Source organism: Hyalella azteca, unplaced genomic scaffold, assembly GCF_000764305.2.
Source record: "Hyalella azteca isolate HAZT.00-mixed unplaced genomic scaffold, Hazt_2.0.2 contig16561, whole genome shotgun sequence".
NCBI lineage: Eukaryota > Metazoa > Arthropoda > Malacostraca > Amphipoda > Hyalellidae > Hyalella > Hyalella azteca.
The window spans coordinates 96,519-114,529 of NW_025946378.1; the positions used below are offsets into that span (position 1 = coordinate 96,519).

General features: G+C 35.4%; 1 protein-coding gene across 1 annotated transcript in view; it reads left to right on the top strand.

Moving 5' to 3' along the window:
- LOC108676810 overlaps positions 1-18,011 on the top strand; it is a 63,059-nt gene that overhangs the window by 25,370 nt on the left and 19,678 nt on the right. The window contains exon 2 of the mRNA XM_018164948.2: positions 17,006-18,009. Within this exon, the coding sequence (XP_018020437.2) occupies positions 17,296-18,009 (714 nt within the window). The 5' untranslated portion in view covers positions 17,006-17,295. The remainder of the gene's footprint in view (positions 1-17,005; positions 18,010-18,011) is intronic.

The following is an 18,011-nucleotide window of genomic DNA, read 5'->3' on the forward strand; positions in this document are numbered from 1 at the left end:
CGTCTAACAAGCTCTGCCTTTCGTAGGCACGGCCTCTTCATTCATGGCCTACTGCGCTCGTCAACATTCAACCATGAAAAACATTCAACTCTTGAAAAACATTCAATCCTGAAAAATGGTTTTAACCCTGAAAAACATTCAATTCTTGAAAAACATTCAACTTCAAAAAGCATTCAACCCTGAAAACTTTCAACCCTGAAAAACATACAACCATGAAAAATATTCAACGATAAGAAACATTCAACCTTGAAAAAAACATTCAACTTCGAAAAACATTAAACTCTGAAAAAATTTCTATTTTGAAAAACATTCAACCCTGAAAATAGTCAAACCTAAAAAACGTTCAACCCTGGAAAACATTCAACCCTAAAAAAACTTCAACCCTGGAAAACCTTCAACCCTGAAAAACATTCAACCCTGAAAAACATTCAACCCTGAAAAACATCCAACCCTGAAAAACATTCAACCTTGAAAATCATTCAACCTGAAAAACTTTCAACCCCAAAAGGACAAGCAAACTGGAGGAGCCCACTTCTTGTACCCTCATTAGAACGATTGGGTTATATTGACCAAATGGTGACACAATTTCTGCACGTAGCACTGATACCCTATTTTATCTGGCAAATTGTCACTCATGACGACACTATTTTTCAAAAAAGTTCGTGTATTCCATGATTCTATAGTAAATATCCTTTTCCTGATTGAAGACAGTGCATAGACGCTTCAAATAAAATTTCAATTATTTCAATAATAAATTGAACAAATACAATTTACTTTAAATCAAATTCTTTCGTTCTTAAGACGGCTATGGTTTAATGGAATCGTATTTATTAACCTCTAATTTTTGTGAAAAAAATCCTTTTCATATAATCGTTGACAAACACATCACATTTTTGCCGAACTTTTTACTCTGAACTACTGTATAATCAAGAGCCGAACTCTTCAAGGTTATATTGCTCTTTGTATCAAATATTATTATATTATTATCAAATATAATCAAAAATAAAAAATAAAAAATCAAATAAAAAAATTCTAATATCAAAGCAAAAATAAAAAAAAATAAAAATTATACTCAAAAATAAGAAGCATGACAAGATGCGCGAGAATAGAAAGTTGTTATTTCGTTGGTGTTCATCGGTCTAAATAAGAATTTTAATGCAATTTTTAAGCGGGAAGTTACAACGGCGAAGTTCGACCAGTAGAACGAGAAGCACAAATTTCTGCATGAATACATTAGCGGCTGTTATTTCTTTGAGTTATGGCATGTTGACCTTGAAGGATCCCAGAAGTCCTTGAAGGATCTCATCTTCCGACATCAGCATACGCTTCATCAAGTCTTGCGCTTCATCAAGTCTTGCGCTTCATCTAGTCTTGCGCTTCATCAAGTCTGGCAAAGCTGTTGGCCTCTGAGGTCACCTGAAAGTTATTCTTTCTAATTCTAAAACTTCATGGCCATGCGAGGGAAATAAAAAAAACTTAGTTATAATCACTTAATGCGATGTGTTACTATGTATTACATTAAAAATAATCGCTGTTAATTTCTTAAAAAATTCATTGGAAAATAACTAAACACCTGTAGCGAGGTTGTGTAATATATTGATATTAAATGTAATATATTGATTTTTGTGTTTTTCAGTCGTGTCTCTAGGATGAGTCAATGCACACGATCGAAACACGATAGTGAATGCAAACTATATTTGTTGCGTAGGCGTTCGGGAAACTTGATGGAATCTTAAGGCCATCTCTTAGTGACAAGCCGTGAGAAATTTAATGCTATTTTGGACCAGCTCTGCATTTCACACTACGAGGTTATATTCTCATAATAAATTTTTAGAAAAATCATTTTGTTCTGTGTTAGTCAAATAGTATAGTAACATTTTTAATACATATTTTTTTGTATTTCATTGCGAATGAGTTGCCCGTATAGCTCTCCATATTGCCTATGAAGTTTTATACTCCCGTAACAAATTTTGCATGATTTTTTCCCCGATCTTGTTTAAATTTTTTAAACTGCAGGAAACAAACGAGGCACGTATCAGTTAAAAGATTTTTCTAAAGATTTAAATTGTTTTCATTTGCTAGCAAAATAATCACGAATCGATGAAATTAATACACTATAAACGATTTCGCAATGTTTAAATCCTGAATAAATTTTACCGATATGAAAAAGTAAATATTTTATGTATTTTATTAGAACATAGCAAAAAAATACGATGATAAACATTGTATTTGAATGAATTAGAAAACTTATTTTACATATCATAACATATTTTGCATTAACCTATGTAAATTCATCATGTTTGTCCTTTCATACGATGTTAGTCAAAACAAACATTTCGAAGGGATTTTAAAACTTTATGATTATCGTTAAAGCTGTTACTAATAGTTCATATTAGCGAAAAATTAGACAGATATTCTTCTATCAATGGTAACTTTATAAAGTTAAAGCCTGCCCAACTTCACATGATGAATAAAGAACTTCCGTGCCGTGTATGAGATTCAATCTCCTCACACCCGAAGGCTTCATCTAGTTCCGCCATCTCGACATTTTCGCAAACGAACCCAATTTTTCGCCTTGCTGTCATTTTGGGAGCTGCAAGACGACACTCCGCAGAATTCTTTTCATTTCCGCGGAAAATTTTCCGCAGCTTCGAGACGAGTCATTTTATTTGGAATTCTCCCAACTCCTTTTCGAATTTTTAAAAATAAAAAAAAAATACCGAGATGAAAGAACGTTCGTTGCAGTTTAGCGCATTTGGTAGAATGACTAAATATTGCGAAATTTCGAGAAAAACTGTTTCAGTTACGCTTGGGGCCGAAGGTCTTGTATTTTAGCTAATTTTTAGCCTCTCAAAGTTTTTCAGCCTGAAAAATAATAAAAGTCTACCTTCTTTGAATATTTGTTGAAATAACGCGGTCAATTTTCTGAAGTTTGTTTTAAAAAATTTCTGCTTATGGAGTTGCGATGTTTAAGGTAAATTTCCGAATAATAGCAATTTTTGGGGGGCCGATGGCAGACGCGAAATATTTTTTCCTTCATCAAAGCCCTCATGAATATTATACAAAATGTTCATTACACATGTGCGCAGTATACACCGTAGTATCTTTAAATCTCAGTGTGATTGATATCCACAATTATAAACTTTTTAATACCAAGTATTTTGTTCATTTTCTTTAATAACTGTCTGAATTACATATCTTTTCGCTAGTTTATTATGCTTTTTTATCGACCACTTTTGCTAAGCAATGCGTATTCATTAGTGGAACCGATCGAAATGTGACGCATGCAAGTTATTTAACAATATCGAGGTAATTATATTAGTTATTTATTAATAAATAGTACCATGAATATATCTGGGACCTGAGAGCTAAATATATTAATTCCATATTAGACTTAATAAATGAAATGATAATCGTACCGGCTTATCAATTATCTAAACGGTAAAAGTTTACAATCAGTGACTAGCATAAATGGGCCAAAAATTCTTTTTTGACATTTCCCTCCAGTGGTGAAGCGACTTTTTTCTATATACATATGAGCGTAAGTCGAAAGTCAGGAAAACATACCGATGCCTCAGGTGACGACTGTGGTAAATAAACGATATTTTCATTCATTAAATTTGTTTAAAGGCATGAACTAATATCATTGCTGGGAAGCCGCTGAACTGGGCGTCAACTTTATTCCCGCAACATAAATATTTTGACGTTTATATTAATATTGACTTATATGTTTTGGAGGCACAAATTGGTGAAAGTTGTTTACGTCGAGCATTCGTCACCAACACTGATAGACTCAGAGATCTGCGCAAACAACTTCGTCATGTAGCTCACAACATTGAAAATTTACTGCTTCCGACAGTTGCAAACCTTTACATTTTGCACAGATGGTGCCAAGCAAGTCGTCCCGTACCACTGCAAGCTGACTTTGTAGGATATTGTAGCATTATGACCTGCAACAGTCTTAATTTTTTTCTATTAATCCAGCCAAGAATTAATCTGTATTCAGTGCCGATTTTATCACGTAAATTTGCTCCTATATTCAGTTCATCACTTGCTCTGTATTGCATTGTTGTACTACCACAAAGTATATATGGTAGTATTAAAATTATAATAACTCCATTATGTACTTTAATTGCATTCTCATGATTGAACTAACTCCTGTTATGCAAACACAAATTTCGCCCCAAATATAATTCTACATTTGCCATGAACAATATTAACCTTGCAAACAATTTGAATTTGTTCCAGTTTATATACTTAAGGCATGAAATTTATTTAGTGTCAATAAATTTCAAGTCCCATTTAATTCTCGAACAGTCAGATTTGTGAAAGTTATATCACAGACTAAAACTGTGATACGTATCTGTGTAATCACAGACTAAAACTGTGATACGTATCTGTGTAAAATAAATTATACTGTAGAATTACGTCCGACTGAATGTTAAATTTCCCATTGTCAGGAAACTTCTTGGTTATGAAATAAATTGGAGTTTGCAGTTTTCCTCATATCGTCGAGATAAAGGTTTTAACGAGCTAGCTCAGGCCGCGTGCTAATGGTGAATCAACAATCTAGATTCTCAGGACCTTGGCCTAGATGATGGCCCTGAACTGCGCTCAGTCGTACCTCAGGACTCAAGGAAAGCTTGCCTGAACTAAATCTTGCGTCTCGGCAAAAGGAGGAATGCAATTAAATTAAATTAACAAAATTATTGATTTAGCAGCCATGAACTTACAATTTAACATAAATGCAACGCACAAATAAATAGAGGTATTTGCTTATAGATATACAACGACTCACCAAGTATGAACTCGCCTACACAAGTGGGGTCTAGGTTGCAACCTCATTAACTCACCTCATCATTTCGAAACATGAGTTCACGTTTGGAAAAATGACTAATAATTAAAGAAGCTCAATTTATGAGCCAATACCTCATTAATAAAAGATATTAATACCACCTTTTATAGTAATGAAAGAAAATAATTGAATGTAATAACACACATATGATACACGAGGCGGGATGGTTTCCCGGTTATAAATAATTTAATTTCTGTTGAAAAATTAGATTATCAAAGTGCAGGTATTATTGTATTTTATAGCTAACTTCATTTTATGACGGAAACCCGAGGAAGAGCTACGGCTCTAGACTGTACAGCTCGAAATTTTTTTCTGTAACACTTCTGTGTTCTGTTTTTTTTCTGTGTAGAATTTCGTAGCACGCTGCGCCCCAAGTCTTATTAGTTTAAGGAAGGAATTTTTTAAAGACTCATGAAACTATTTTTGAAGTGAATTCTCGGCCAAGAGTGTGACATTTTTTAACCTCTAAGCAGTGAATTCCTTTTTAGAACAATATTAAGAGCAATGCCGGTATTCCCTACATACGTATTATGAAATTTTTGGCTGAAAAAGTGTGAGAACCTAAAATTGTACTAACAAGTTTAAAATCTCTTGAGGAGTCTTTGTAAAAAATCATTTAATTGCTTAGAATTACTTTCTCGATTCCAAATTATTTTTTCAATGCCCATTTACCTTAAAAAATAGAATTTGGCTTTTTTAAGGTTCGAGCTCAGAAAAGTTGGGTTCTGAAAACTCAATTTTGAATGAAGGCAATTCCACTTAATTTTTCATTGATCTTTGAACGTAGCCGGTTTTTTGCAGAAGAATCATTGCTTCTGTCCTTGAATCTAAACTTCCTAAAGCTGTCTGTATTATGACCGAAAACAAACGTTGCTCAGCGTGATCCAAATCGAAATTTACCTATTTGAGAGCATGACGCTTACGCTTAATGAAAATGACATTTCCGTGTTTAAACACATTGGTTGTAAAATACTTTCATTCTTGTTGTGCGTTTCTAAATCTATTCAACCATTTTTATTTACTTTGTCGCAGATTGTACGTTATTGGGATTTGTTGAATGTTAGAGGAATTCCTTGTCATTTATGTCATCGATTGAAGTTTGCCTAATTTGTGTCTATTTAAAATAAATAAACATTTGCGTCCATTTAAATAAGATTTTACAACCATCAAAAATATAGAAAAGCTTATACCTGGTCTTTTAAGCTTGTATAACAGTGGTCGTAGTCGTGTCAGGTCCGGATTTAAAAAAAAATATAACTCAGTACTCACTGCAGTGAGTGACAGAGAGCGCATTATCTCGTCGGCGAAAACTTAAGGTCACGGACGGACGGACAGACGGACGGACAGACAGACAGACAGACGGACAGACGGACATGGCGAGCACCATAGTGCATTTTTTCCATATATGAGAAATGCGCTAAAAAGGCTCTGAAAGTGTCAGATTTGCAGCGAAACGGCTCAGCGCCATCAGAGAATTAGTTTGTCTTTGAGTTCTAGAGGAACATAAAATACCGCGTCGTTTGCACTCCAGTTAGAGCTCAGAGAGAATTTGTTCACCTCGGGATGCAAAGAATGCAGTGTCTTTTCTTTTATGGTGAAGACTTTTTGAAAATAACTCTGGCGGAAAACGAAAGTGAGAAGTAAATTTGAAAGTCTCGTTCGCTCAGAAGTTGAATGAAGTTTGCGAATGATTTTAATACTTATTTCCAGAACTTGTTTTCCTTATGTTGTTCATAAACAAAGTTTGGTTTATTATAGCGTAAAGTTTATAACTAAATAACTCCAATATATTGCAAACACGTTCCAACAAAATAAGGTCAGCTTGTTTAACATAAGGTATGAAAAACTATCCGAAAAATATCAGCTTGTTTAACTTAAATAAGGTCAGCTTGTTTAATCTAAACAGGAGTAACTCGGCTATTTATTTTAGCACCTCGTAAACGTGTAATTTCATGGCCCAAAAGCTCCTCCATGAAAACTGAAAGAAACTTTAGGTCTTTATGTTCTACTTTAAATAAATCATCATTATACGTAAATGACAAGAAATACTTATGAAGCAAAACTTAGTTCAAATTGATATTGTTGCAGAATAAATTTATTTAAAATTCTTGCAAATAATTAGGTAACTTGCGTTTAAATTCAATTCTGTACGGAATATTATTCGAGACATTTTCATCGTTCATTTTAGTTATTCGAAGCACAGAAAATGCATGAAAATATTTCCGTTACTCAGGCTTGCAGCCTCTTTATTTAATCTCTTAAGGGACTAAACTTTTTCCCAGCAGGGCAAATTTAGCATTAACTGTGTGGTATACATTTATATTCAACGAATTAATAGTAGTAGTTCCATAGTAGGTAATCAGTTTAACATTCAATAATTTTGAAAGGTTGGTGAAGGTTGCTGATTCATTTCAACCAATATATTTTCCTCAAGTTAATCAAACATCAATGCTGGAATTTGTAGCTAAGAGGTTGTTTTGCTTAAAATTTCGACTCGAATTTCAGTGAATGTGAAAGTTTGGTAAAGAAATCCAATTAATAATTGTGAACTTAAACATTGAAGTGGTAATTAAGTGAACATGGAATGTGAATATTCAAATAAAACTGTACCTTGGAATTGAGCTACTGATTAACTCATAGCATTCAGAAAAACTTTTGCGAAAATTATAAACTTAATTAACAAGCATGCATCACAAAAACAAAACAATAATCAAAATAGAAAAATTACGTTTTTCGGTGCCTATGGCAAAAAAAAATTCCCAGACATGAATTAAAAAGCGTTTACAAGTTGCGCAAATTCGTTTAAGCAAAATCGTAATTTAATTCTGCGTCAATGTAGTATTTGCACGAAACCGTCATTCAGTCGAAAAAATAGAAACTGAAAAATATGAGCTATCATTATTCTGAATCATTATTAATCAGTGACCGTTTGTAGCATGCGTGTTTCTAAAGGCTGTGGTCAGGCTTTAACCTCACTACTGACAGCTCATATGCTCATTTGTATGCTTCAAAGGCAAGTAAATCGTATTATGAACCTCCTGCTCTGCAATATGAGCTTATGGCCTGCCAAGCTCCGACCAGCTTCGATAAAAATTTCATGTAAAAACCGACATCGCGGCTGTAAATAAACTGATGAGTTATACAAACGGCTGACAGGTGCTGTTACTATATTAGTTAAAAAAAAAAATTTCGGATAAATTTTGCGAAAATGTCAAAATTACGAAGGTGCTTTTAGCTTCAGGGCCAATTAGCATTAATTCGATGGCTACCGACTTGCAGGCCAGGGGCCATACTTGCAAAACTCGCTAAGTGAACGTAAGTACTTACGCTCTTTTTTCTTGTCTATGATTGGTGGATTTTGCTCGAAAGGCCGTCAATGATTGGCTGATGAACTTACGATCTCTTAACTTTTTCTTGAAAGTATAGGCCCTGGCTTCAATAAATCGAAACTGTGATTTTGGAACGAAATTGTCCCATTGAAATGAAATCGTTGGAAACGCAATAAAAAAAGCCTGGCAGTCAGTTGGTGGCCATTCATTGTCTTTTGACATCGCACTCTTAAGTTGCAGCCATGTTGTATTCCTTCCAAACAGGCCGAAAATTCATTGAAAGCAAAATATAGAACAAAGACCGATACCTTCCTACAGGCCAAAACCTCCAATAAACCATCGAAGATTTCCAATTACTGATTCGTCTCTTGAGAGTCGAGGCTTGCCGAGACCTGGGCCAATACTTTAAAAAAAAAAGTTAAGAGATCGTAAGTTCAGCAGCCAATCATTGACGACCTTTCAAGCAAAATCCACCAATCATAGACAAGAAAAAGAGCGTAAGTACTTACGTTCACTTAGCGAGTTTTGAAAATATGGCCCCTGCATGCGAGACGCCCAGGTGCGTCGCGAATAGCTGCAACTTCTCGCATGCAGATGAAAATTTATGGTCAATGAGAATTATTTTTGGTGTTTTTGAGTGACGGGAGTCCGATGACTTTCTTGAAATTCAGGCCGCTTATCCATAAGGACCACGTCACATTAGAACATCGAAAAGACGGTTGGGTGGTAGCATCGCTTCCGAACATTTGATATTCATGGTTATTGCTTCTCATGTTACCGGAATCTTTGATACCTGAATTTTTAATTCAATATAAAAAATGGGAATCTTTGATGCCTACACAGGATTCAAAATCATGATAACACATCATTTGAAATATCCACATTAATTGAATGTTTCATTAATGTAAATATATTCATGGATGTTAGCGTATCAACATTCCCACATGATATGCATTTTGTTCCTATTCCTGTGCTGCGAATACTAGTTATTTTCGATAAGAAACTTTAAATTGGCTAGACGTTTTCTTTTCGAACTGAAATTGCTTGTTTACGAGCGCTGTTTTGTAATAGATTTATGCATATAAGAGTTCGAGTCCTGAACTGGAAGTTCGAAGGATATTATTGAAGGAGATATCCTTTTTTTGATAAATCTCCTTCAATAATATCTTTTTTTTTTAGTTTTGATAGCAATTTTTGTTGCCAAATTGCTCATCTGCAAATCATCTGCATTTTACTGCTACGCAGGAGCCATTAACATGGCCAGCAATCGTAATATAGTAGTTCATGTAGGATGCGCACAGTGAATGTACTATCTTGAATTGTTGCTACCTTCATCAACTCTTTAACACATTAAGTGCGTCATGACTTATCACGGATGCCAGATGGCCTAAAAACGGCCAAGTCAGCAGACAAAAAAGCCTATTATTCAATATTTACTTGTAAATTTGTAGGCACCGGCGCAAAATCTAAATTTCCTTCTTTGTCGTCCTTTTTAAAATTAAATAAGGAAATGCGCCATCATTAATTTTTCTGGCCAATTCAATTAAAAAAAAACTAAATAGCGAAATTTGTCCAGAAAAAAAGAACATGCAATTCGATTATATTTAACTCGAATCACTTTACGGAATTAAAAAGATATAAACCATGGATGATTTATATTGAATCGACTTCATACTTGGTCATGCCGCACTTAACGTGTCAACTTGTCAGAGAAGAAGACTTAAGAGAGAGAAGACTTAAGAGAAGACTTAGAGAAGTCAGAAGACTTTATGTCAGAGAAGAAGACTTAATTTAAGAATATTGAGGTCCGTACTCTGTCCGCTGCACTTCTTGCTCCTGCGCAACGTGAGCCTCTCGAAAGCGCAGCTCTTTATTATTCAAAACTTGACGCGCTTTATGAGTTTAGGACGAGCCTGACTTGCCGCCCTCAAAATTCATATATGAAGGCCTAAATAAAAAGAGAAAACTTTCAACGAATTATCGTTACTATGATTCCGTAGGAGATAATTTTCCGATTGCTTATCGTGTGCAGCTAACGAACTTTAAGTTGAATAGTGAAGGTGATTTTCATCATAAAAGATTATTCTATTTTCACAAACTCGAACGCAAGAGGTAATAAAAAGATTACGTGGTGTATTTGGTGATTCTATATCATCTAATATGCAAATTATCGTACTCTAATTGACGATGTTTAATGCCGTTAATCATGTTTACTGATATTAATATAATAGTGTAATAAACTGACATTACTTAGAAGAAATTACATTCGATTTAAGAGTGGCCGATGTTTGGCCGTCGTTGATATGACATGGTTCAAAATTTAATATTAAGTATCAGTGATTAGCTTGTGGAAGCCTATCCTCATTTGTTTACTAGCAAACCTCAATTATTGGCTTTTGAGTCCACTTGGACACGCCTCAGACATCGAGTTGACAGTATACGTGTCACGTGGACAAGAGTTTTCTGTGGGCGGATGCATGGTTGAATTGATACATACAAATACAGTATTAATTCGACCATGGCAGATGCACCATGTCTATGAAAGGGATGGTCACTTCAATACAACCCTTAGTAGACAGCTGAACGAGCGTCGTAATGCAGTACTCACTTTGAAGAGTACTTCATGAGGACATGTAGTTCTCGTGTACCTGTACCTCAGCACCATGACTATGAAGGAGATGGTCATTTTAATAGTTTAATATAACCCTTAGTAGACAGCTGGACGAGCGTCGTAATGCAGTACTCACTTTGAAGAGTATACCTACTACATGAGGACATGTAGTTCTCATGTACCTGTACCTCAGCACGATGTCTATGTAAGAGATGGTCACTTTAATATAACCCCTAGGAGACAGCTGGACGAGTATCGTAATACAGTACTCACTTTGGTGAGTACTATATGAGTACATGTAGTTCTCGCGTACCTGTACCTCGGTAATGTCTATGTTACCTTAAAACCCCTCCCTCCGTTTTCCGATAAGTCTAATACAGAAGTATTCTTTCCTTATCCCAAACATTAGTCGCCGGATTATTATCCTCAGTTTGATCATGTAAGAGAGATATCAATACTAGTCAGAAAATAGTCTCCATGGACAGCCATCGTTCAGTCCAGCAATTTTGGACTGGCCGGTGAATGGCCAGCCTTTGTCATGGCCTAAAATGACCCGAATGTTTTAAATGAGATTCCCCGATTAGGTTTCAGTAAGGATTCCTCGTGATTATTTTGGGCTGGCAGTTGGGAGGATTCGTGTTCATCTCGGGCAGATCGATAAAAGCTTATCTGCTTTGTGAATGAACGTATATAGCAGATCGAGTAAAAAATTTTCATGAACTATCAAAAACATATATTTCATTTTCTAACAAAGTTCAGCTATCCTTTTATTTTCGAACGTTGGATGCCGAGATAGAGAGCGGTAGGCACTTCTTATGACATCTCAATGTTGTAATTAAAACAAATTTTTAATTAAGAATCTGATGGAAAACTATAAAAAGAAAATAGAGGGAAATCTTGATGATCATACAAAAATTAATGAAATTTTTTTAAATATTTTGCAATTTTAAGATGATACGTACGCCTTTGCAATTATTAACTTATTTACCCCCTTTCGATTCTCACATTCAAAGATAGTTACATTTTGTATTACATTTTCTTGAATGACGTTCAAATTATTAGTACAGACACACATGAAAAAGTCAAAATCCAAATTATTATCTAATAATTTCATTAGGCATTACTCTTATATAATTCCTATCTAACTTCGTTCATAAATGAATTTACGGAAGTCGGCCGTTAAAAAAAATACCGGAGTTTTGAGTTTTATTCCAATATATTATAGTTATATATTACATGAGGAAACAAGTTTATCGCTGTGGGTTGTACAATAAATGAAATCAATAGGCGATGAGCTTTTAAACAAAATTTCTTTTGGCATCAATGACGATCAACTGTCTGTATTGTCGGCCAAAATTTGTGTTTTGAATATAGCCATCGAGAGGCGACAGCTTCACTAAAAATATGGCGCTGACAGCGCTGTGCGTCTCGTGGAATTTGTACATTTCTCTCTTTTGAGCAAATGTCAACTGGAAAAGGTCAGCGTGGGGTCAATTGCCCGTACGGGAAATGTTATCGAGGAGCGAAAACTTGAATAAACGAGATTTGCAAGCGAGCAGCGAGCGAGCTGTCTTTCGTATAAGCAAAATATTTGGTAGGAGTTTTCACCGCGGCAAAACTGTTTCGGTCATAAGAGAATATATCAAAGTATTGTTCCTTATCCTTATACTGCAAAACTGCATCAAACTTGTGCGAGAGATCTAGTCAGTTTTTGTAACTACATTTCGGTATTTCGGCAAATTATTATTGAGATGGTATATCAAAATTATTGAGAGGTAGTAGGGATTGTATCTTTTCGCGGCTCGGTTGACTGACACCAACATTGTAATTAACTGCCCGGTACGAAAATATGAAATTACTTAAAGTCGGCACAGGAAAGCTTTCACAAAAAATGTTAGTAAAAATTTAACTGTTTAATTCATCAAAATTGTTGGTAGAAAAAATCAATAATAATAAAATAACAGGGTATTGCTAAATGATACTTATTTAAAGTATTATATCAGATTGAAAATATAGCGTGCAAAAATACATCAGAAATCTTTTGAATTTTGTCATTCAATAATATGAGTTTTAATAATGTATATTTTTTGTTTCTAAACTCACACTAAATAAGCGAGGAAAGACTTAAAATTATTAAATTCTGAAAATTCATCTGCAAAAATTTCTTAGTTTTCAGATTAATTTTTTGGCAGCATCGAATAAATACTAAACGAAGACCGTTTGCAGGAGATTTTTATACGGTCTGCTACAGACACGAGCTTACCAGCCATTGAATAGACTAGTAACTATTTATATCTGTCAATTCTCTAACGCTGGAAATACTCACGATAGCTTATCACAACCAAAACTTTAACCGTCCAAACCCGATAATATTTTTTTGCGAATCCGACGACTCTTGACCGCTTCTAAGATGTCGAGTCGCCTGCTGCTTCTATTTCCAGCAGGCGGCGGTCAGTCCAGATTTCGAACGTCCTCCTTTCAAGAATTTCGAGGCTTCATGTTTTTTGCTATATTTTCTTGAGTTTATTTTTATACGAGATGGGGAGAAAGTTTCCTGTTGATTCTTCGACTAGAAATTCACTGAACATCGACTCTGACTTCAGACGAATTCATTTCGGCAGGCCAAGAAACTTTGAGATTTAATAGCTGACTCGCATTTGTCGTTCGCCTAGAAATAGAATTTCGAAGTTGCAGAAAAATTAATCTCAAGAACTGAATGATTATTTTGCAACCAATTAATTATTACTGGTTAAGAATTTAATTTTAGAATTTTTTATCCTTTTTTAACGTTTTTCCTTTTTTAACCCAGAGAGTGGTAGGACCATATGCATAAAAATTTCAATTTTCATACATTAGAATATTGTTTGGCGGTATTTTTTTCAAATTATTACATAGAAATTCAACTCTTACAATCATGAAATTTATATTGAATGGAGAAGAGGAATAATTATAGTAAATTCAATATAAAAATAATGTACTCAGGAAGAGAATCACAAAAAATGTCCATGGCTTATTTCTTTTTAGCGCATTTTCTCATTTATGGAAAAATGCCCTATTGTGCTCGTCATGTCCGTCCGTCTGTCCGTGACTTCACGTTTTCGTCGACGAGAAAATGCGCTCTCTGTCACTCACTGCAGTGAGTGCACAGTTATATTTTTGCAGTGTTTTACGCTGATGGAATACTATTACTACAATAATTTATTCTTACTGACTCCGATGTTTGGAACTGTTAACCCAACTTCTAAACTTGCCAAATCGAAGCTCTCTTTAGATATTGCGATATATTCCGTACCTCAAATCCAAAGCCATGAAGCAACTCACCGTATCTGCGTTACCATTTACACGATAACAACTCAAGATCGGATTTTCAATGGCAACTCAGACACCGATGTCTGGCCACCAATAAACCGGCCAAGGATCTCAATAGAGCTGCAGGGCCCATACTTTCAAAAAAAGTTAAGAGATCGTAAGTTCATCAGCCAATCATTGACGGCCTTTCAAGCAAAATCCACCAATCATAGACAAGAAAATAAAGCGTAAGTACTTACGTTCACTATACTTTCAAAAAAAGTTAAGAGATCGTAAGTTCATCAGCCAATCATTGACGGCCTTTCAAGCAAAATCCACCAATCATAGACAAGAAAATAGAGCGCAAGTACTCACGTCCACTGAGCCAGTTTTGGAAGTATGGCCCCTGTACTGAGCCAGTTTTGGAAGTATGGCCCCAGGAAACTACGCTGTTCCTGGTGCAGGTATCGCTGAGCTCGCTTGATTTATTACCGTGTTTCTACAGACGGCTTCAAATTTCCTTGGGGAAGGCTCGAAGATTCGATGCAGAAGCTTTAATTTCGTTTTTCTTGATTATTTTGCAACTAAATCATTCATCATCACGCACAGTATTTTTTTTCTTTATTCATCACTTTACGGAATAAAATAGATATAAACCATATATGACTTTTTAGTGATTCTTTTCCCTAAATACATTATTTTTATATTGAATTGACTATAATTAATCCTCTGCACCTGATATTCAAAGCACTTCGCGTGTTGACTGGATGTGCTGGTTGGAAATTTCAACCCTATTCTTTAAACATCTTTGTTGCTCTGTAAGTCATCGTCAGGTGAGAAGCTCTGATTATCTCACTCTTGGATCGGAAGGATTCATTGTGATGGAAAAATTTCGTTAATCTCATAGCATGTCTGTCATGAGTCTTGCTGCTTGCTTTGACATTTAATTGTTTGTGACCAGAGAATCAAATCGGCTAAAAGCTATTGAATAAATGTCATGTTAGCTGAAGGTCCAGAGTTTATGGGTATACTAGCGTCCAAAACTCTCATTAGTCATGAAAATGCACAAAAAGACAAATATATAAAAATAAAAGTAAAATTAACAGTTTCAACAGCTTAACACATTAACAGATTTTTTTACCTTAATGAGTCTCTGTTCATCAATTATTGGACATAAGTAAACGATTTTTTTTCTATTTCATTGTCTTTCCCAAAATGCTAATTGCTTCATGAAAGGTTTAATATTGTTTGAACGGGAGGCTGCAATCCCTTGAACCGATGCGTTCGTCATTTTCGTCACGCGTGTGCCTTCTCATATTCAACTTATTATATCTCATATTCATCTTATATTCATCGTTTCAGACACAAAATATCCCAAAATATTGCTTTTTGTTACCTTTTAACTTCTTAAATGGGTGAACATCGAGTTATAATTAATTTTGATTTATTAATGCTTAATTTTCTAATAAATGGAGTTCTGGGGCCAACACTTTGATTTCGTTTTAACTCATGAAAATCATATGCTCGCTATTGTCGGGCGCTGCCATTCAATGGCGTTATTCGCGTACGTTGCATGTGCCAGAATATTGTCAGCCTGGGCACGCAATGCAATATTTTTTCAATGCCCCGCTCATTTCTGGACCTTGACTGTCTTGCAGGAATAGTATCGATGGAATTTTGTTATATATAGCTGTACTGTTTGTTATATATAGCTGTTATATATAGCTGCATCTGAATACCTGTGCGATATCTTGAATTTGTGTTTTTCATCCAAGCCTTCTCGTTTTAGCTTCTTGTACGCCCTTGAAATTCATCTTACTCCTCGAAACCAAGCTCACAAATGGAAATTTTTCAGCACAGTCAAGTTTCTTAATATATCTTGAACAAAGTTTGGGGCATTTGCCCGCCATTTCAGCTTGCTAACTCTTAATTGAGACCTTGACCTCAGAGAGATAGCAACTTACCTCGCCACATCTGTTACGCAACTTCCATTAGGAAGCCATTACTGTGAAGCTGGAAGCCTATATGCTTTAACCCAAGGCAGGCTCTTATTACGATGTCTTGGGAGAGCCTCAGCTCTCAGCCTTAGGCATTCACTTACGTTGGGACGATAACCTTATTAACGGCTGGTGGTCATGTTTTGAACAGCTCTCTTGACTTATCTCTCCAAAATCCTCATTCCGTGTACTTCTACGCGCTATAATTCAGAATAACACGTAATCTGGAATTTGTTCTCATTTTGGATTGTATTCATGTGACTGTAACCGCTGCCTTCCACACGAGAATGTTAACGTACGTGTAATAGTTTCACCCATCAATCATATCGCATTAGAAGAAATTACTTACATTCAATAAACCCTGATTGATCATGAGCGACCTATATTGCCAAGCTGAATTGAGGTTCGTCATCCCATCTTCTCCCAACTCCGTTCGCTGCTTTCTAAACAAATTATCGATTTCCCATTTAGCGGCTAATATCCCGCGACGAGACAATAACCTTTTCTGATTGCCTCATACCTAGCCTCTCAGATACATGCAGGCTTTCTTTTCCAGGAAGTTAATGCTATTATCACAGACAACGTTAATTCTACAGTTTATTAGTTGAGAAAAATTTTCCCGTTATATTCTATGAACATACAGATTTCTATTTCCAAGTTCAAGTTGAATTGTTTGTTGAAATTTGTCGCGTGTTCGTTATGCAACTGAATCCAGAAGAAACATTAACAGTCCCGTATCTTTTTCTTCAATATTATATCTGATTAAATCTAGTTTCATTCATAATTTAAATATTTCAGATAGATTTAACAATGTTTCTAAAACTAGAAATTTGCATGCTCTAATTATATGTAAATAAAATTTTCTGTGTTTTTATTCTTAAGTATGTTTTTTTCAATTTTAAATCTTGTTCTTTTTATCTTTCAGATACAGTCTCCGTATTCGCAGTTCCGGTGGATCTTGTTATGAAAGTAAAGTAACCAACTTTCAAACTGAACAATAATATATAATTATATTAATGCTATTGGTAATCTTGAAGGTATATATGAAAGACACTGTAAACTTCCTTATTGCGTTAAAAAGGCCGTGTTCAACATAAATTTTTGTTCATTAAAGTCATGCCTGCTTGGAGCTAAGTCCCTGCAAACTCCAAATCCCAACAATTGTTCGGAAGCCACCATTGCGCAGTAAATTGGAAGTCCCACACAACGTCAGGGATGCTTGCCGACACCGAGAGATCAAACGACCATTGCGCCGATATCGAGACAGATGGTCGGGCTCACAGAGACGACGCTTCTTCGGGCCCTGAATTTGGCCCTGGCTGCCGCCCTGTGCAGCCTGTTAAGATTACGAGTTCTTCATATGTTATGCGTTGCCATTCTTGTCATAAATCTAATGTGGGATTTTGTGAGAAAACAAGTCAGTGTTTTAATAATAAACAGCAATGTTCTCTCGGTGGCAGTGACAGAAAATTTCCAAATGAAAACTACCGAACTTATAACCGTGAAACTGGTAACACTTCTTTGCATGAAACTCACAAGCATAGAAGTCGTAAAGAAATGAATGAAGGAACATATGTCGCCGCAAGAAGCAAATATCATTTTAATTTCTCAGAAAACAAATTCTCTTCGTCTCCTGTTGTTAATGACAGTAATGATAAAATATTTGCCCATAACACGCGGAAAAACTTCAATGTAAATGATCAATGTACTACCGATACCATACAAAAATATTCAGGCTGGAATTTTTTGGCTTCTGCTACCGGAGTAGCTATCAATCTTGGTTCATTCCTGAATCCCTGTTATTTGGTTCCGTCGGCCGTTCATCCGTCTTCAAAATCTCGGATGTCTTCATTGCAACTCTGGCTCGTCCTGACTCTGCTCATGTCTAACTTGGCTGCATCCGCTCTTGGCTCGACGCCTACACGACCGGT